This window comes from Rutidosis leptorrhynchoides, chromosome 11 (assembly GCF_046630445.1).
Source record: "Rutidosis leptorrhynchoides isolate AG116_Rl617_1_P2 chromosome 11, CSIRO_AGI_Rlap_v1, whole genome shotgun sequence".
NCBI lineage: Eukaryota > Viridiplantae > Streptophyta > Magnoliopsida > Asterales > Asteraceae > Rutidosis > Rutidosis leptorrhynchoides.
The window spans coordinates 338,532,414-338,555,231 of NC_092343.1; the positions used below are offsets into that span (position 1 = coordinate 338,532,414).

The window sequence follows — 22,818 nt, forward strand, 5'->3', positions numbered from 1 at the left end:
TATAATTATAACTAGCTTAAGGCCCGCGAATTCGTGGGAGATTTTTAATGGTCAAATCGAATTTTTATTTGTTTTACTAATAGGATTTATATAGCATTTGTTAGGTTGATTAGAAAATAAAATAATATAAGAAATAATTAGGTATTAATATTTTTTTTTACAGTAGATACACTTTGACATGTCTAAATAATAACTTAATCCATATTTAACCATATAAAGAATTAGCATTAGATGGTTGAGGAAAAGGGTCGAACGATTCTTCATTAAAAAATACACACTTATACACACTTATATTAGTTTTTATTAGAGTGATTAATATGAATTTATTACGTATATTAATATAACAATAGTAATAAATCATGTTTGTTTTTGTTACATCTATTATTATTATTACTAATTTATAACCCACCATTTCGCGGCTATACTTTATTATCTACTCCGTAACATGTAAGTTCCGAATTCTTAAGAGAATTGCCGACCCTCCTCTGACCACAACTCATGTAACATGTATTCCTGAGCTTGTAATCTTGTATGCAGGAATGAGAGAAGTTTGGCAACCCTCAACCCATTTTTTTTTTAGGACAGCGAAATTGGGATCACCCGAGGGGGACTAAACCACCCGTTACGATCATCTCCCGTTTCGACTATGCCGATGCAGCGATAATAACCCCGCCCCCATCGCTGCCCGGGAGGAAACCTTGAAACCGATCCAAGGGCACGGCCAAGTAAAACCCCCCATCCCTTTACCCCACTTAGGGGTGCCCCGGGTGATTCCGGACGGGCATGATAGAGTTGCATTTACATTTAAGTAATTGTTGTAGCCGGGTGGAGTCGAACTCCTGACCTCAACTGTATTAGAGGCAGGCCACTACCACTCAACCCTCAACCCATTTAATCAGTTGAAAGCAGTTAACATCCCGTTTATGTGGTTGATGGAGTTAATAAACGTTTGCGTTTTACAAAATATTTCATGTTGACCCTTTGAGATTGATTAAAAAACAAAACAAAAAACGACCGTTCATAGGTAATATAGTATATGGGCAAAATTTGCACCTCTTAACTCAGATAATTACAAAAGAAATCCTCCATTCTGAAACTCTACACACACACACACACACATACACAACATCTGACATACTTTGAGTAAAACTCTGGTAGTTACTGAGACATGTAGACACTTTGATGTAGGTGCAACTTCAAGTGCAAGAGTCCATTTCTATGGGCCATTCCTATTCACGAGTAATCGGTAAGCATCTACTAAAGGTTATACAACCAAGAGTATCAACAAAGCTCAAGAATAACCATTTACATATCATTACAATAACCATTTAAATCGATTCACTTATATTAGAGTGATTAAAACTAAAAAGGCTATGTATATGTATGTACTTAGATTACGCATAAGTCATGCATGATTCCCTTACATGCTCCAAACCAAGCTCTTGTGTAAATGGAGACGAGAATCCTTATAGCCACTTCTCCAATCTCAAAGTCGAAGCCAAGGCATTAACTTACATATAAAGCTTCAAACAAATGTCACAATATGTGTGAGATTTAATCACCATCAATGTGTTCAAAAAGGATTAGTAATGCCCACCTCACAAATTCGCCTTACATCTACACAAAAACTGGTTGAAAATACTTCAAGGATTAGCAGTACCCACTTCAATATTTGAGCAAGTAATGAAGCTATGATTTTTGCTGCTAAATAGACAAGCAACAAAGACATAATGACAGTAACCCAAAACTTCAAACCTTAAAAGAGATTTATACAATAATAATGTATAGAAAAAAAACATAACATTTATAGTCCTTTTTAGTAAGTTCTGATTTTGCATCAACTGAAACATACGCTGGTATTGTTGGCAGCCCATTTCCTGTTTTGTGCAAGGGTATATCATAAGATATTCATCTAAAGAGACAACGAAATTTATTTTACATGAATGAAAATTATATTGCTTCAAGAAAGATGAGGCACCATGTCATACTACAAGTATTTTACCACATAGTCAAATGTCACAATCACAAAACCTGCAGGTTACATAAAGTAAAACTCCCTTGAACATGATATAAGACAAAATCAAACACCAAAATCCCCAAAACTTAATCGAACACGGAAAAACAAAAGAGACTTTCATTTAATTCAATTCAATTCAATATAATAGGAAAATACAAATATATGTTTTTTATACCAAGACAAAGTTAGAAAATTTATATAAATCCTTGAATATGTGGATCATATAAATACATAAATAAAACTCATACGGAGTAAAAGTTTGACCAATTCATTAGGGTTGTGTTATATTTAGGTCAAATGCCGTAAATACAAGGTTCATAACACTTACCTTACGATATCTTTATGAATCGAGAATGTAGCATAGCCATGGATGCCTTCTTATCCAAAAAATTAATACACATTCACTTTATTCAATATAAATTAATTAAATCATTATACACATTCAATCCAATTACCCTTAAAATCAATACAAAGTAATTAAATAAATAACATCGAAATTTGAATTTAACTTAAAAATTGAGATTTGGTACCTCCTTTCATATATTGAATCGGAACGAAGCAATCAGATTCATCGACGAATTTCTTCCCCTTCAACAGAAAATCCATCACTGAGTGGTAATGATTTATGAAACGGAAGTTAATTGATCTTCGATTGATACTATTGTTTAACTGAGATCAAAATCAAAGCATATCTTCTTATTGTGCTAGTATAGTATGTGAATTCTTATTAGGTTAATGAAGATGTAATCTAGATTTTGAAGATAATCGTTTGTATTTTGAGAGAAAATTAGGGTGTTTTACCCTTTGTTTGATCGGGAATGAATTCAATTTTGTAGAACCCCTGATTTAATATTTTTATCCCGTCCTTTCTTTAATCTGAAGGGTATTGTAGTCATTTTCTTGTTAATCTTTGAGATTATGAGGTCATAATCATGAAATGGTTTTTAAAGGGTCTAGATCTAATGGATGCTAATAAATGGATGGCTAGGATTAGAAGTTAGACATTTGAATGATCTATTTTTATGTTTGTTATTATATATAGTATAGATATAGATATAGATAGATATAGATGTTTTAGTCCAGTAGAAGAAAAAGTGTGAATTAAATCAAAATCTTCATTTGACCGGGGGTAAATATTACATAATTCTAAAAACGCCACAACGATGAAACCGAAGCCGAAGATTTCTGACTTAGAATGTTTGACCTCATGCTAACGTTTCCTTAATTATACCGAGTTGAAATTGAAATGTCTAACCCATTTCGAGCTTAACATAATTTATATGTTTTTTTTTTATCAGCAAGTTTGTATGTAACGTTATTTGCTCATACTTGTAACACAGCCCGTAACAGTATCATCACTTTTTCGTGAGAGGTTCATTTTTCTGAAAATGTTAGTGGCGCCACGAATAAATTTCTAACTTTTCATTGCACGTTAAGCCTATTACAAAACAAGCAAAACTCGAAGGTCGGATTTATAGTCCAAATGAGAGGTTCACATTCCTTTTGTGCTTTGTGTTGGTATCGATCTGAAGAGCAACTTTACACATTAATCTCTATAATTTCAATAAGGTTAGACTACTCTTATCTATGACACTTGTCAAACAACCACACTGTGTCATATCAGCGTTACCTCATCATTTTCTTCTCATCGCTAACCCACCTCTTTACACTAGTATCCATGATATACCTCTTCACAACCACATTAGACTCACATAATTTGATTAATTAATACAACTAGTTATCGAACCCTCGCTTCGCGCATGGGGTTCGGTTTTCAATGTATTTTATTGCGTTTAGTAAAATTATTTTGTGGCTAACGATGATGTCGTTGAAGCACAACTCGAGTCGAACTAAAAGGTATAACCCGTGAGAGATTTAAATGTTATTTTAAATTAACAATATATGTGCATCTCCGCGTTTCGCTATGGAATTGTCGACTTTTAAAAATTTAACGCAAAATCAACGTGTATGAAAAGTACCCCAAATATTTAGCGTTTTTTAAAAAGCGTCCGTTTTGCGTATAGCTAGTGACATTGTGTTTCTAAAATTATTTCGAGTTTAACGATGGTGTTGGAAAAATTTAACTCGTTGCGAGCGAGAAGATATGACCCGTTGAATATTTGGGTGTAGTTTATTTAAGATTCTTATGAAAATGATTATTTGACACTTTACTCCCCTGTTTAGGGGGTCGATTTGAATTTTTCAAAAAAGTGTGGGGGCGTTGTTGGTAAAATGAAATTTAGTTAAAATTAAAAAAAAGGTGAAAAGTCGAAAATGCCCCTAGTTACTATTCATAACTTTTATCTATTAGTTAGTATGTAAATGTACAACTCATAATGTATTTTGTACAATAAATAAAAGGTATATATGCTCCGTGGTACATTGGCAACGACATGTTGAAGGACGGTGCTTCAAAGGAGTTCTAACGACATGTTGCTAGTAGTGGTGTCTTCCAACGGCTTGGCAAGGGAGCTCCAACGGCTCTTAAGGAAGCTCCCGATAATGACAGTCTTATAAGTTATAACTTGAGATCATGGCTAACATCTGACATTAACCAATGAGATAACTTGGGAACATGGCTAATAAGGTTATAACCTGAACTGCTCACTCAATGGTTTGCTAAGGAGGTATTTTGACCGTCTTTAAAACACTTTTTAAAAAAATTATGAAAAGCCACCATCCACATACAAAAAATGAGACGAACAAATATACAGAATGAATAACTCTAATTGCTTGTTTAAAGTTTTAATAAGAAATCTTTGCTTTTCGAAAAAAAAAAGGAACCGATAACTAAATGAAGAGGCATTCCTAATAGACCATGTGCATTTGAGGGACAGAAATGTGATAGTCCAACTACAAATAGAACAAGCCTTTACTTTCAAGAGAAAGGCCACACTCCAAAAGACCACCAGTGACAAAATTCAAGAGAATTAACCTAAGCATTGGATATAGCATGTCATATTATATATCATTACAACAAAAAGAAACTAGATCAATAACTTCTAGGTTATCAAAACCATAGTAAAAGGTTCTTGTGGGAACAAAACGATGATACACATCACTAACAGATAACATACAAAATACCTCACAAGCCTTAGTCAGAATTCATATGGTCAGCCTACCGATCATACACAGCACTAACAGGTTCTTTCTTGTGGGTCTTCAGATGTTGTTCCAGATGGTGGGTCTCCATTAGATGGCTTTTTCCATCGACCCCAAACCCATTTTAATATGAAGAAACCTCCAATCGCATAGACCTATAAACAACAGGAACAACTGTTATTAATACAAAAATCGCCTATGTGAATTAAATACATAAACATTCGCATATGTAACTCAATGCATATAAACACACACACACACACACACACACACACACACACACTCTCACTAGGGATGAGATCGGTACCGGTAACGAACCGTACCATACCGAAAACGAATACCGAACCGATTTACGTAAAGCGGATTTTTTGGGGTATTTACAATTTAGTGCCAAAATTGAAATCATTATCAAATATGGCAGTGGTTCATTGTAGTCATATAATGTGTTACAGATTTATATAATGCAGTACCAATTTAGTTCGCATTATAGCGATAGCTTTTCAAAAGAGGACGATTGATTAAGCTTTATAATTGGTGATCAACCTTTTTGTTTGTATAGAGAAACAAACTATAATTGACTTTTGAGTTTGATTAAGCTTTATAATTGAATTTTGAGTTTTGGTTCCAGAAACAATATATAATTGGTCATCAAACTTTATAATTGGTCAAAACATGATGGATGATCACTGCAACACTTGTGAAAAAATATACAAATGGTTTCATAAAATTCAACTGCATATGAATAACACATTACATAAATTACATTAAAAAAAAATCACATATCCACCTACTTAGGTGGTCACTTCACAAAATTCGGTACCTTATCTTGGTTTCCCGGTACCGATCCCGATTGTACCAAAACCGATTAGCCCCAAAACCATGAACCGGAACCCTATCGGTTCGGTTTACGACACCTGTACGGTTTCCCATTTTTTTGGGATTTTTGCCCATCCTGACACACACGCGCGCGCGCACACACACACCATATGGAGTACCTGCCAGGGAACAATATTCTTCAGCACCTGTCGTTCAGCCTTCAAAGGATCTTTCGAAACCTCCAACACCTCACCAGCCTTCAAAGGATCTTTCGAAACCTCCAACACCTCACCGCTAGGAGCCACAACTTCCTTCTTTTTTGGTTTCGGCACCAATTTGTCTAAGATTGTATCAGTTAACTTCGTCTAATTAAGTGAAAACAAGAGGTTTTGAAAGTTGATCAATTCGTTGTTAATAAAAGGTTTACGAAACAAACACGTACAAAACTACCATAATAATAAATACATGATTATCACGTTGATCAATTTCAATGGTTTAGATAACGTACTGCTCCAACTGATTTTAATCAAGTATGTTATCTCGTCTCTTCCAATTGCAAATTTAGAAGAAGCGAAAACAACTAATCAGTAACACAACAAACGCGTACAAAACTACCACAAATAGATACCTTAAATCCGATGAAAATTTTGAACTTAAAAGGACGGTGGAAGCTAATTTAGGGTTCTATCACGTGAGATTTCTATTTTTAGTAACGTGTTCATTTTGCCCCAATTAAGTTTAAAATTAGGGTTCAGTACCATCATCAGCTGTTGTTATTCAACTTCATTGAACTTTATTGTCAGTTCCATGTGATTATGGTATTGTTGGATATCCCAAAACTCTGTTTTTTGACCAATTTTATAGAAAAAAAAAAATGTTGATCAAAGGAGTTTGAATAAAAAAAAAACTGATACAGTGGATTTATTTCTCGTATATATGTTGAACTGATGAAGCTAATAAAAATATATACCTCACTCGTGTCTGCATTCTCAACTTTTGGCTTGGGCACTAATTTAAAAAATTCCTGAAGAATAGTTGCCAATGAGGCCTTGCTTCATTGGTATCCATGTTTCCAAGTTCGAGTCTAACAACTAACAACTAACCTTGCCTTTCAAAAAAAAAAAAACTAAGAAAGTTAGATAGAGAAACTAAAATTAATTGATTTCAAAGGCTATAAACAATTGTTGATTGTTGATACCTCCGAAAAAGATAGCATCTCCTTCGAATCCTCTACCTCAGCCATTTTTGCACAAAAAGAAATGAAATTTGGGATTAGGGCTTTCCAAAAATGCAACTTATAAATATGACCTAATATTTTCTAATTGAACCTGTATACTCTTAAACATAATACTTCAGACCCTCGTAGTTTTAGATTTTAGACTTTAGCATTACATCCTTTTAGACTCGACCTATGTATGATTACTCGACCTATGTATGATTAACTAACACACGTATATATGATTACTCTGGATTATATATCCAACAATAATTCTCATTAATCAGTTAACAAAACTAGCTTAACCTTTGGATAAAACTGGTGATTTGAAAAGCGGGAGTTAGGAAGCCCAATGTTTCAGATTTCTCAATTTAGGCTTTCGTTAAAATGATGGACAACATATAAAGCGTTTAAGAGAGCACCGTTATTAATTTAAACGATCCTCCCAAGTTTCCAGCTAAAATTAAAAAACAAAGAAAGAAGAAGTCCGTTGAGGGAGCGGAAATGGAATCCTCCTCGAAATTTATTAAGGATGTGTGACCTCGTGTTCGGTTTAGGTTCTTGTAGATGATTTCTAATCATTCGATCTTCGTCTTGATTGGTTACCATATCCCCTTTTTTGGTTTAGTTTGTTTGCGATGCTTTTGTTTATTGATTTAGGTCTTACTTTTGTTGTATTGCCGGGAACTTTAGTTAGGTTTCTTTTATAGGAATTTTCATATTTCTAATGAACTTCCTCTCGATAATAAAATATTCTAGATCTTCGGGAAAAAAAGACATACAAAAGAAGTTTGACAATAGTCGAGAGCCTCCCCCGATCGCCCGTACTACAAATTATAATATGAAGCGGGTAAAAAGCCATACCTTCGATCGACCGAAGTCGTAACGCGAAACTATAATATTGAAAACGAATGCTACTGCTTGAAAGCCCATCCATAAACCTTGCATTTCCTTAAACTAATTAATGTTCTCCCTCTCCTTAGGATTTTATGTTTGAAAGATTGCAATTTGTAGAATGGAAGGACTTGTTATCATCATACGACAGATTACCCCGTAATCACGGAGGAAAGTTAGTTTAAACGTGTGACTCTTTCAAAAATTGTTAAATATTAAATATTTACCTCATTTTTCTACCAATAACCCTTCAGATTTTTAAAAATTGTTATAATAATAATAATAATATAGATATGGATAGTCAATTTTGGTGTATACATATAGTCAATTTTGGTACACAAAGTATGTATTTTTATATTGAGATTTTAGGCTATAAATACTCATGAATGCAAGCATTAAACTTGCACCATTTCTCACACTTACAAAGTGTTTCTTTCTTTCTCTCCATTATCATCTTTGTTCTTACACTTCATTATTAGTATTCTAAATCAAGAATCAAATCACTAAAGGTAGTTATAAGCCTACTGAATTATAACATCAAGAATCAAACCACTAAAGGTAGTTATAAGCCTACTGAATTATAACATCAAGAATCAAACCACTAAAGGTAGTTATAAGCCTACTGAATTATAACACGTTATCAGCACGATAATCTTAATACTAAATATGGTTGGCTCTGCCACCAAAATGATATATGGTCGGTTATACCACCAAAATGATATATGGTCGGTTATACCACCAAAATGATATATGGTCGGTTATACCACCAGAATGATATAGGTCGGTTATACCACCTGAAAAAATATATGGTCGACACTGTCGCCAAATTTTCATTTATGTTTACTAATATTTATATTTTTGTTATATAACATTTATTTATGATTGCTTACACATGGTCGACACTGTCACCTACTTATCATTTATGTTATATTAAATTTATGTTTAATGTTTATATACTTATGAATATAAATTGACTCTAATTTATCATGATGTTTGTTTTAATTTTTGATAATAGAAAATGTCGAATCTGGAAAAGCTTAAATTTACTCCTTTAGAATCAACTGGAAACAACTACATGCCATGGGTTATAAAAGTAAAAATGCATCTTAAATCAATGGGCATTCTTGAAACCATAAATGAAAACAACACTTGTTCTGAAAAAGAACAAGCTACGGCATGTTGCTTTATTCATCAACATATTGATGAATGCTTACAAAATAATTATGTGACTGTAGAAGATCCCCATGTTTTATGGGAAGGTCTCAAAAGCAGATTCAATAATCAAAGAGAAATTTTACTTCCAGCTGCAATGGAACAATGGAGAACATTAAGGTTCCAAGACTTTAAGAAAGTAAATGAATACAGCTCAGCTCTGTATAATACATGTTCACAACTTAAATTCTGTGGACATGAAATTAGTGATGCAGACATGATGGAGAAAACTTTCTCCACAATGAATGCTGCAAACATCACAGTGCAAAGAAATTTGAGAATGCTAAAGTTCAAAACATATCCTGAACTTAATTCATATCTCTTAGTTGCAGAGCAAAATGATGAGCTATTAATGAAAAATCAGCAATCCCGTCCTACTGGTACACTTGCAATCCCTGAAGCAAATACTGCAAATAATTATAAACAGGGACAAGGACGCGGGCAAGGTCGTGGTTATAATAACCATCACCATCATCATGCCAAAAGCCATAACTATGGTAGAAACCATCCTTATGGTAATGGTAATGGGCGTGGACGTGGTCGTGGTCGTGGCCGTGGTGGTCAAAGAAATAGTAATCCACGAAAATATAAATATCAACCACAAAACAAGCCCATTAAACAAGATGTTGAAGAAAATTCTTCTAAAAATTCTGAAGAATCTTGCTACAGATGTGGTAGAATGGGCCACTGGGCTAATACTTGCCGAACATCTAAACATCTTGTTAAGATGTATCAGGATTCGCTGAAAGGTAAAGAAAAGGAAGTAAATTTTGTGGATAATATTGATCCAACAGTCACTGAGAAACCATCTGATTTATATGAAGATTTCTTGAATGTTTAAGTTGTGTGTCTTTTGAAAAATAAACGATTTAATATCGTCTGTCTTTGTCATTATGTTTGCTAAATGTTTCAGTACTATCTATTTGCGTTTAAAATATTGTGTAATATTAATGTACTCACTATTTATTTCTTATATATGAAGTTCAATATGAATTTTGCTGGAATACAACATCAATCAAGTGGTGGAGATCTCTGTATAGCAGACAGTGGAACTACACACACTATACTTAAATCCGAGAAATATTTTATTGATCTAAAACCAACGGAAGGAACTATACATACAATATCAGGACCTGCTAACTTGATAAAAGGGATAGGAAAGGCAAATTTCATACTACCAAATGGTACAAAATTTTTAATAAATGATGCCTTATTTTCTCCCAAGTCAAGCAGAAATTTATTAAGTTTCTCCGACATATACCTTAACGGGTATGATTATCAGTCAGTGACAACAGAAAATGAGAAATATTTAAGTAACACTGACAAGAGTCATGTGGTTGAAAAACTGCCAAGACTTAGTTCTGGATTACATTATACACATATAAATGTACCAGAAATACATATGGTAGTTAACGAAAAATATATTGATCCTGGTGTATTCAGTTTATGGCATAACAGATTAGGCCATCCAGGATCAACAATGATGAAAAGGATTATTGAATGTACTCATGGACATCCACTAAAGGATAGAAAAATCCATCATGATACAATGGTTCCATGTACATCTTGCTCTCTTGGAAAATTGATAACTAGACCCTCACCACTTAAGGTTGAGAAAGAATCACCAATGTTTCTTGAAAGAATTCAAGGTGATATATGTGGACCAATTCATCCACCATGTGGACCATTTAGATATTTCATGGTTCTAATAGACGCATCTAGCAGATGGTCTCATGTTTGTCTGTTATCAAGCCGTAATGTGGCATTTGCAAAATTTCTTGCCCAAATTATTAAATTGAGAGCTCATTTTCCTGATTACACCATTAAAAGGGTGAGACTTGATAATGCTGGTGAATTTACATCTCAAGCATTTAATGACTATTGCATGTCTATAGGAATTGTTGTTGAACATTCTGTTGCTCATGTGCATACACAAAATGGTTTAGCCGAGTCATTGATTAAACGTTTACAGTTAATCGCTAGACCATTGATAATGAGAACAAAACTCCATGTATCTATATGGGGTCATGCAATTTTACATGCTGCTGCATTGATTCGCATCAGACCAAGTGCAAGTCATAAATATTCCCCCCTACAACTCGCTTTTGGTCAAGAGCCAAATATTTCCCATCTTAGAACATTTGGTTGTGCAGTGTATGTTCCAATTGCGACACCACAACGTACAAAAATGGGTCCTCAAAGGAGGTTGGGAATATATGTTGGATATGAAACATCTTCAATATTAAGGTATATTGAACCTATGACAGGTGACGTTTTTACAGCACGTTTTGCTGATTGTCATTTTAATGAAACATTGTTCCCTATATTAGGGGGAGAAATGAAAAATAAAGAAAATGATGTTTCATGGTGTGAACCTCAATTAAAGTATCTTGATCCTCGCACAAAAGAATGCGAGACAGAAGTTCAAAAGATAATGCATATACAAGAACTTGCAAATCAATTGCCTGATGCATTTACAGATACAAAAACGGTGACAAAATCATATATACCAGCAGTAAATACTCCAGCTCGAATTGAAATTTCAAAAGCTGGCAATAACGTCACTCATGAATCTTTGCCACGTCAAAAACGTGAAAGACTAATTGGTTCAAAGGATAAAAATCCTCGAAAAAGAAAATCAGCTGATAATGAAGTAAAAGAAAGTGTTCAAGAAGAACCACAAATCAGTACTCCTACTGCAGAGGAGATTGATGATGTCAATACAGAAATTGCAATCAATTATGCATATTCAAAAATATTATGGAACCGAAATGAAATGAAAAATCTTGATGAGAAATTTTCATTTAATGTTGCATATGACATCATGAATAATGATGATGATCCAGAACCAACATCTATGGTTGAATGTCAAAATAGACATGATTGGGCTCAATGAAAAGAAGCAATACGAGCTGAATTAGAATCACTCAATAAAAGAAAAAAGTTTTCGGATCCATCATTCTCACTCCTAAAGATGTGAAACCTGTATGATACAGATGGATTTTTGTCCGAAAAAGAAATGAGAAAAATGAAGTTACAAGGTATAAAGCTAGACTTGTAGCTCAAGGTTTTTCTCAAAGACCGGGAATTGATTATGAAGAAACTTATTCCCCTGTTATGGATGCAATTACTTTTAGGTACTTAATCAGCCTGGCAGTTTCTAAAAATTTAGAAATGCATCTCATGGATGTTGTGACTGCTTACCTATATGGATCACTTGATAGTGATATATATATGAAGATACCTGAAGGATTTAAGGTACCAGAAGCATCAAATGCAAAACCCAAAGAAATGTATTCAATTAAATTACAAAGATCTTTATATGGGTTAAAACAATCGTGACGTATGTGGTATAGCCGATTAAGTGATTACTTGATAAGCAAAGGGTATACAAATAACCTTACTTGCCCTTGTGTTTTCATTAAGAAAACAACATCCGGATATGTGATCATAGCTGTTTATGTTGATGATCTTAACATCATAGGTACAAATAAAGAGATCTATGAAGCCATTCAACTTCTAAAGAAAGAATTTGAAATGAAAGATCTCGGAAAAACCAAGTATTGCCTTGGTTTACAAATTGAGCATATGCCTAATGGTTTACTTGTACATCAAACAACATATACTGAAGAGATTTTGAAACATTTCAATATGGACAAGGCAAAACCATTAAGTACTCCTATGGTTGTTAGATCACTCAATGTTGAAACTGATCCATTTCGTCCATGTGAAGATCATGAAGATATTCTTGGACCAGAAGTACCATATCTTAGTGCAATTGGAGCTCTTATGTATCTTACAAATTGTACAAGACCTGACATTTCTTTTGCAGTTAATTTGTTGGCAAGGTTCAGCTCTGCTCCTACCAAAAGACACTGGAATGGGATCAAACACATATTTCGATACCTTCGAGGAACTACTGATTTAGGATTATTTTATTCTAACGAATCAAAACAAGATTTGGTTGGTTATGCAGATGCAGGTTATTTATCTGATCCACATAAAGCTAAATCTCAAACTGGATATGTATTCCTAAATGGAGGTACTGCAATATCATGGCGTTCTCAAAAACAAACACTTGTTGCTACATCGTCAAATCATGCCGAAGTGATTGCATTACATGAAGCTACTCGAGAATGTTTTTGGTTGAGATCAATGACACAACTCATTACTGATTCTTGTGGACTAGAACGCGATAAAAGTCCAACAACTATCTATGAAGATAATGCAGCTTGCATAGCACAGATGAAAGAAGGGTATATCAAAAGTGACCGAACAAAACACATACCACCTAGATTCTTCTCATACACTCAAAATCTCATTAAGGACAACCAGATTGAAATGAGATATGTGCAATCTAGCAAAAACTCTGCTGATCTTTTCACGAAAGCACTTCCAACTGCTATTTTCAGAACACACGTTCATAACATTGGCATGAGACATGTTCAAAAGATGTAACAGCTGAAACGATGTCTACTTGAGGGGGAGTCAACTCCATGCTGCACTCTTTTTCCCTTAGCTAAAGTTTTTTCCCACTGGGTTTTCTTTAGCAAGGTTTTTAACGAGGCAGTAATTTATAGTTGATCTTCAACAAAATAAAATTGCTATCCAAGGGGGAGTGTTATAATAATAATAATAATATAGATATGGATAGTCAATTTTGGTGTATACATATAGTCAATTTTGGTACACAAAGTATGTATTTTTATATTGAGATTTTAGGCTATAAATACTCATGAATGCAAGCATTAAACTTGCACCATTTCTCACACTTACAAAGTGTTTCTTTCTTTCTCTCCATTATCATCTTTGTTCTTACACTTCATTATTAGTATTCTAAATCAAGAATCAAATCACTAAAGGTAGTTATAAGCCTACTGAATTATAACATCAAGAATCAAACCACTAAAGGTAGTTATAAGCCTACTGAATTATAACATCAAGAATCAAACCACTAAAGGTAGTTATAAGCCTACTGAATTATAACAAAAATTATTTTATAAATAAGAAAGTTTTCTCCAGAGTATCCGGAAGATCAGTTTTCCGATCTCATACTATGATATATGTACGCTACTCATCGGGATCACTTTATGTCTGTTTTCAACCTTTCTCTGACCACCACTAAATATTCGTCCTACACATGATTGAGACATCTTGCAAAAAACTCATGGTCCAATCACATAGCTATGTTGTGGGTTCTTGTAAATTATTTTTTCTACTTAAAAAATGTGTTTAAACTTAATAATGTAACAATTACTTGCACAAAACGTTCATCGTTGATTAATTTATATCGTATCATCAGTAAGCTTCATGTCATGTCATTATTTTTATTTTTTAGCTAAAAGTGGAAGGTTCATTGACGTTTAGTGTTTTCGTATCGTCGTTTTCTTTTTTGCTCGCAATTGGTTACGGAGTACCATATTTACAACGAACGTATTGATATAGTATCTAGTGTATAGAAAAAATTTCGTAGTTGGTCCCAAAACTTTATACCAGAAATCGGGATGGTGACAAAAGTTTAGAACGATAATGTTTGGTCCCAACTTATATACATAATACACGAATGGTCTCGGATTTTAACGATCGTTACTATCTAACAGTTAAGTTAAACACGTGATTGACACAAGATCCGCAACTTAGTCTTTTTTGTAATTTTCTAAAAATTAAGATGCATACCTAAAAGTTAACCGATGTTACGAACAAGAGAAATGGTGACTGCGCTTCGCGGCGGTAAAATTAAAAACGTATTTACATCGAACTTGATACAAAAAAATAATTATGTCAAGGACACCATATTTTTTGTGTGGTAGCAGTCAGAAAGGTATACAATGATTGCTGAAAAATGTTGCTCCTATTGTTATATTGCTGAAAGATATCATTCTTTGCTAAAAAGAATTTACTGATCACTTGAACATAATCTTGTACATCAACTACTAAAACTTACAAAACCTAACCACGTTTGGTTGCACCACCTTCGAAACCGATGTTGACAACCCGTTGATACTTGGTAGTTAGTTCCCTGTTAGTACATAAAGTTAAAGGCAATATGTAAAAAAGTGGACAGAATAAGTGCGCATAGAAAACAAAATCATAAAGATAAGTATACAAAATTACAAACTAACCTTCACTTTGATTCGAAAAGGTAAAATATACATTATACCAATCGTTCCATCCCGTGATCTAACTACCAACTGTTCCATATTGTGATCTTCCATATCTTTCGTAAATGTTGTTCAACAAATTTCAGTTTCAACCATCGTTTGATGCAACCATTATAACAAAGTGACCCACAAAGTTGAAATTTGTGACCGAAATTAACGGTCGTATTTCATCATATGACTAACTACCACACAAAGTTAGTGAAACAAACTGCCGACATGCAAAAACAGTTACACCAGACCTAATAACAGCATCATGAGTTTATATATTGACCACCAAAAATACAAGCTCCCACCATAAGGTATTAATGCAAATGTATATGAGTTGTGAAGTTACGTACTCGTATACTGATCGGTAGAAGTCTTCAATGGGTGCAGATCCACCGACGTGACTCGTTCTAATCATTGAGCAAGTTTTCTCTACCAAAGATACCCAGAGTTAGCATTATTATTAGCAAATACATACCTTACCTAATTATACAATAACAATAATGATGAGTATATTCAATTCAAAAATAGAAAAATTACCTTGATCTCAAGTCTGAGAGGCTATTACAATGGTTGCAATTAATTGACATACCGGATGTTACCAATTGCTATATCTAACCTGCAGTGTATATTCTGATCCAAATCAATACTTCCAATACTAACATAAAATGAAATGAGTTTGTTATTTTACTTTTTTATACAGAGTACTAATGATCATACCTATGACAATTTTTGTTTAATACTCCAATCACAATATGTATTGCAATTGACGTATATGTTCCTTCCTGACTTATAACCTCTGTATTAAGTTGTTAAAAGTAAACCTACTAAAGTATACAAAAGCAAAACGAACTTTGAAAGTACATCTTACCCTCTAACTTTTCAACTCATTTGGAAGCAGCAGATGTCACTTTATTCCCTATAAAAAAAAATATATACTCTGTACTTAGTATAATATTAAACGAAATATGTACGATTATAAGTTGGAGCTTACTTACAAATGACATTCATCTTTCACGAAAGCATTTCTAACATTGCGAGCCTCTATTTTTTTCATTAAGGTATTATAGCAAACACTTGGTATGCAAGAGATAATTGATGTTTGTCAAAAAAGCATGATTCTGAAACTAACAGCAATTATCTGAATTGTAGAGCTACATGAATATAAAAAGAGCGTTGGTAATTACTAGGATTTTTATCCCTTTCTTAGTACCTTCTTTCATAAACGAAAAAAAAAAAAAAAAATCAAATTGTTAGTTACTCGCTATGTAACAATAATAAGCGGCTCCAATATGTGATACCCGGTGACGGTGTTTGCGACGAAAATAAGCGGCTCCGATATGTAATAAGCAGCTCTTCATTATCTAAATTCTTAATTAAACAAACAAACAACTCATCATATCATACATAAAATTTAAAACAAAAGACGGAAATACTTGAAGGCTGAAGTTTTGAGACGATGAAGATGGCCACGATGACGACGTCGTTGGCGACCGTGTTTGCGACGCATTTAAGAAGGTCCGATTTGTGATAGCAGGTGATTTTGATTGTAGAATCATGTTCTCGCTAAAGAGCTAACCTGCTACACTTTCATGGAGAGGAATACATAGTATATTTTGATGGAGAGGAATAAGTTATACGGAGTACATTTTTTTAAAATAAGATAATTGTATATGAACTGGTAATAGATATTGAGGATAGATATTTGGGGGATGCATGAGCTGGCATAAAAACCCCACATGCACCATGACACGCGTTAATGCAAGGGGCATGGCAAAAAAACCCCAAATGCTGCGTGACACGTTTTTTTATAGAAAAAAAAAATGAAATTGTTGGGATGGACCAATAAGGCAGAGGGAGTCGTTCGGTATTAAATGTCAGTGTTAAATTTAACACTGGATTTAATACTGAAGCCAAAACAGTGAAAATGGTTCAGTGTTAAATCTCAGTGTTAAATCATTATTTAATTATTATTATTTAATTTATTTTTATACTTTTATTTATTATTTGATTTATTTAACTAACAAAAAATATAATATAAATTAATAAAAAGTATCATTGTGATTTATTTTTAAAAAAAATTGGCCCAATTTTTAAAAAAAAAAAATTCAGCCCTTTTTTTTTTTTTGCCATTTTTAATGGCCTAAAATTCAGCCATTTTTTCCAATTCTTTTTATTTAATTCATTTTTAATATTTGTATTTATCCTTTTATCTTTTAGTATATACTCCGTAATTCATTTACTCCGTATTATTTAACTGATTATTTAATTTACTCCGTATTCTTCATCTTCCCAACTGAAACGCCTCTTCTTCTTCTTCTTCCTAAACAGTAAACACACCTGCAAAAATCAAATAACAAAAGGAAAAAAGATTGAAAAGAAAAAAAAAAAGAAAAAGAAGCAGAAACAGCGTCGGGTGGGTGACGGTGGCCGACGTTAAACACCTTTAACGGTGGTTTAACGCCGGCGGGGATTGGGTGGAACCACCGTCCCCACCGTTAAATTGGGTTAACGCTGAAAAAATTAGGCGACTCCAGGTGCTCTAAGGGATCAGCTTTCAGTTGTGTCCGTAATACTCCGTATATTGTGTAATTTAAATCAAACATTAAATTAAATATAAATAATAAAAAAAATTGTGAGAGGATAGGACGAGCAAACAGTAAGTAGGGAGCCAATAGGGGTGTTTTATTAACTCTTGTTAATAGCTTTTAAGATTATATATATATATATATATATATATATATATATATATATATATATATATATATATACATATGTATATGTATACATATACATATGTATACATATACATATGTATATGTATACATATATATATGTATATACATATATATATATATATACATATATATATATATATATATATATATATATATATATATATATATATATATATATATATATATATATATATATATGTATATATATACATATATATATATATATATTGGTAGGATCAAGGGGGAAGTAACCAATCGGGGGGAAGCGGTGGGAAGCAATTTATTTTTTTCGTTTTTTGAAAAAACTTTGTTCGCTAAAATTATAGATTGGATGAAAATATGAACATTTAATAAAGACACTTTGTGATAAATGTTTTTATTTTTGCGAGAAAACGCTCGAAGAAGTAATATATAACAATTATCGTGTTTTTCTAGCGTATATTGAGGTTTAGATATTAGGGTTTTAGATTTTAGGGTTTATAGGGTTTAGATATTAGGATTTAGAAATTTAGGGTTTAGGGTTTAGATTTAGGATTTAGATTAAGTTTTTAACACGGACGGTTTAGAGTTTATGGTTTAGGGTTTAGGGTTTGGGGTTTAGGGACTAAACCCAAAACACCAAACCCTAAACCCTAAACTCTAAACTCTAAATCGGGCTAAATTTTACTTCACAAAACATGAAGAAAAAAAACGTTAACATTTTTCACGAACAATATTATCTTGAATGTTATTTTTATCGATTGTTTTTTCGCCAAAATAATAACATTCATCACGAAGTGTCTTTTTTAGATGTTCATATTTTCGTGTGATCTTGATGCCTGAAAAAATTTTCCAAAAAAAAAAGCGAAAAAATAAATTTTTTTACTTCCCCCCGCTTTTTCCCGATTGGTTACTTCCACATTGATCGTGCCCATATATATATATATATATATATATATATATATATATATATATATATATATATATATATATATATATATATATATATATATATATATATATATATATATATATATATATATATATATATATATATTAGTTTTCTCAAAATAGTTATGTAAATAGAATAAAAGTTAATTAGGACTTTTTCGTATTGGTAAATTAATATTATCTTTTTACAACAACAACAACAACAACAACAACAACAATACTCAATCTCGCACATGCGAGGTATGGGGGAGGTGAGCTATAGACAATCATTCATCTACCCTAGAATAGAAGAGAAGCCATCTATCTAGCCACGAGTTGAGAAAAATTCTCCACCCACCGAAAGAGAATATCATCACTCTCTCTAATCCAGGGTAGAGAGATAGCTTCCGTAAGGACCTCCAGCCATAATATCATCTTTTTATTTGTATCAATAAATTTAACGTGTATAAGGGTCCATGTTTATGTTATATTCGTCCATGTTTAACATTTAAAAAGCTTCAATTTAAATTCAAATTCAAATTTTAAATTTAAATTCAAATTAAAATATTATATTTTATAAAAAGCTTTCAAATTAATTGTACAATTTTTATTTTAGTTCTTAATTAATTAGAATAATGACATCGGTCTCGAATTTTTCTGATTTTTTTAATTTTTCTTCTTTTGATTTTTTTAAAGCTTGGGTTGTGTATTTTGATGATATTATCTTAGTTGAGCTTTATATGATAACTAGTGAAATGACCCGTGAAAACACGGGTTTATTTAAACGAAACAGTTTAATGATATGTTTTAGGTATTAAGTGATGTAAATATTAAAGTCATTTAGTTTATTGCCCCGTGGAACCACGGATTCCGACTAAGAAACTTGTCGTTGATTTTACAAACATAAAGTTCGCTCAAAGTTAATATTTATATTTATATTTTTAATAATAATTAATAATAATAATAAATGCTTTTTAAATTTTTTTAGAAAAATAAAATTACAATTTTGGAGAGATTAATATTTCCTTTTATAAAAGTATAAAATTGTTTTAATTAAATTAATATATAATTATGACATCATCATTATAAAAATGAAAGGCTAATTTAGCTTAATAATGATGTCATAATTTTAGAGGTTTATTAGACTATACAGATGATACGGAGTAATTAAATAGTACAAATGAAATCAAAAGTCTTAAAACTTAATTATTTGGAAAGGCTATATGAAACTTTTGATAAATTTTATTGTAAAATATCAATAATTATATTCCATCTTATTTAATCGTAGAGTTTAATAGGTCACACCGGTTGGACTGAAATTCGACCTTTACCAGTTTAATTGAAAAATAGATTTTTAAAAATTTCAAAAACAAAAAGAACGAACATGAATGTTTTTTTTTTTTTTTTTTTTTTGGGTTGGTAAAGATGAATATTATATATAACCCAATAAGATATCTATCTATCTATCTATTATATAGTTTCTATTAAAATCTTAAAATGATGATGTCATTATTAGGTTAATTTTTTTATTAAGAAAAAATTAAAAAGTTAAAGAAAAAAATCTAAGCCCTTAAGGTGATGTCATTAATTTAAATTAATCTAAATAATGACTAATTAAATTAAATCTACTTATTTATTTATTTCATTTCTTAGGGGAAAAAAATCACTCTCATTAATTATTAATTATTATTATTATTGTATTATTATTCAAATTCAAATATGGTTTTTTTTACGAAATTAATCAAGTTATATATGTATACGAAATACACGTCTCAATAAAAGGTTCTAATGTAGGCTTTTATGACAAAGAAAATAGTAATTGTGATGAATATTGGAAGATGATGGTGAGGGAATAAATGTACTTCATTTATTCCGACCAAGTTAAGTACATCAATGTGTTTAAAAAAATAACGAGAAGTTTCTTAGTCGGAATCCGCCGGGTCATTAAACTAAATAACTTTGGCGTTTAAATTCACTTAATACCTAAAATATACCATTAAACTGTTTTGTTTAAACATACCCGTGATTCTACGGGTCATTTTAGTATAATGATAAAGAACAAGAACGACCAGAGAAAAACACCCTAGCCAACAACTAGCCACGCAGGGCCAACACCAAACAAAACCACACAAGCTGAACAAAAGCCTGCACTCAGAAACAAAACCAAGTTACGGGACTTTCCATGAAGACTTCATCATCCTCACCGAACTTGAATCCTTCCAAGAGATTGCCATAATCTTTAGCCGAACATTTGCATAAATGATCTCGAACAGCTGCTGATGCGTACGATTCTTCTTGTTGAAAATTCTTTTATTACGTTCATGCCAAAGAAAATATACATTAGCATCAAATAAGAGCTTAACAGTAATAGACGAGGCATTCTTGCGACTCGCATCCAAGCGTAACATATTGACAATGTCCTTCCAATCGTAAGAAGGACAATTTATCCCCATATAATGCAGAACACATGAACATGTCTGAGCAGCGAACGGACAACGAAAAAACAAATGATCATGGGAGTCCGGCTCAGCTAAGCATAAAGGGAAAACCAGAACGTCATTCGGCCGAATCTCCCACCTCTTAAGCTTATCTCGAGTCTTCAAATTTTGACCCATTAGCAACCAAACCAGGAACGTGTGACGGGGAACACACTGAGCAAACCAGACAACATGATACCAATCAACTTGGTTATTACGAGAATGAATCGTATCCCAACATGGACTGAAAAATTAGGCAACGCAACACCTGTATATCCATCCACTTAATATCTTTGAATGTATTTGGCATCAAAGATTATCATTAGTGAAACGACCCTCAAAGCTGCTTTAAGAGATGTGGTTCGTCTAGTAGTGTATTCTTTCCTGACCGATATGGCTGCCTGCTTTTATCAATTTGTATGGGTTGAAATAAGAGGCGTCCTGGCGGAGTTCATTTCGTCTAGTAATGTTCACAAAATAGCCGGTCATTTCGGCGGGTTTTGTGCGGTTTCATAACAATATTCAAAAACTTATTAAGGTGGATTTGGACGTTGTGGAATATGCTTCAACCCAAGTTTGGGTCAATGAAGTGGCCTGGTGACGTTTCGGGTATTAATCAGATGATCGAGTATGGCTTTTCTCCAGACGTTTTTGCACATTGGTAAAGATGTCATTGGTCCTTCATTGACGACTACGAAGGTTTCTTCAATTTGGTCATGAAAGGTATGGAGGGATCTCGTGTTGAAAGCAAGATTATCAATTCTAAGATGGTTGCTAAAGCAAAAAAGGTAAAGAATAAAAAGGTCCAAGGGGCCGAGTTAAAGAACTTCACGGATGGTTTGTGATTCGTGGTGGTGTGTTCTTGTTTAGCTTGTTCGATGTGGTTATATGTTTTGTAGGTCTCGGGTGGAGGGTTAGATGGTTTATTTTTTCCTTTTGTTAGGTTCGTCAGTGTTTTGGTTTTGTTTGTTGTAGTTGTTTGGTGCCGAGGTGGTTGTGTTTTGTTGGCTCTGCGTGTTTTGTTTTTGTCTATCGTTGTTTTGTATAAAAAAAACTATAGTATTCTTTTTTTTGGAAAAAAAAAAGATGATGTCAAAGATGTTGCTGATCAAAGACTCAAGACAAACAAACTCTATGAATGTGCCCACGTAAGACTAAGCTAGATTTCTGTATCTTTGAAAATGAAATAGGGTCACAATCATGTTTACTTCACTATGGAACGCACTTCGCGACATGAATACACATGTGATTATGTGAACATGAGATTTAACTAAAAGTTGAGATCCAGTAC

At 32.7% G+C, this 22,818-nt stretch overlaps 1 protein-coding gene across 4 annotated transcripts; it reads right to left on the reverse strand.

The window, feature by feature from the left end:
• Nucleotides 1-4,974: 4,974 nt before the first annotated feature.
• LOC139877793 (uncharacterized) lies at nucleotides 4,975-7,168 on the reverse strand. Of its 4 annotated transcripts, none has more exons than XR_011768777.1 (3): nucleotides 6,906-7,008; nucleotides 6,115-6,300; nucleotides 4,975-5,274 (listed from the first exon to the last, which is right to left on the reverse strand). XR_011768777.1 is itself a non-coding variant. In XM_071865212.1 (3 exons), exons 1-3 carry the CDS (start codon nucleotides 7,149-7,151, stop codon nucleotides 5,155-5,157), a joined length of 324 nt encoding a protein of 107 aa, XP_071721313.1. In that variant the 5' UTR covers nucleotides 7,152-7,168; the 3' UTR covers nucleotides 4,975-5,154. The 4 variants fall into 4 exon arrangements, 2 of the variants coding, with proteins under 2 accessions (XP_071721313.1, XP_071721314.1); XR_011768778.1 differs by having other exon boundaries at nucleotides 5,940-6,300; XM_071865212.1 differs by lacking the exon at nucleotides 6,906-7,008 and adding an exon at nucleotides 7,134-7,168.
• Between the last annotated feature and the right edge of the window lie 15,650 nt (nucleotides 7,169-22,818).

Coding starts and splice junctions, on each gene's coding strand:
- LOC139877793 (XM_071865212.1), bottom strand. Junction 5,275..6,114: donor AGAATATTGTTCCCTGGCAG/GTACTCCATATG, acceptor TGTTGTTTATAG/GTCTATGCGATTGGAGGTTT.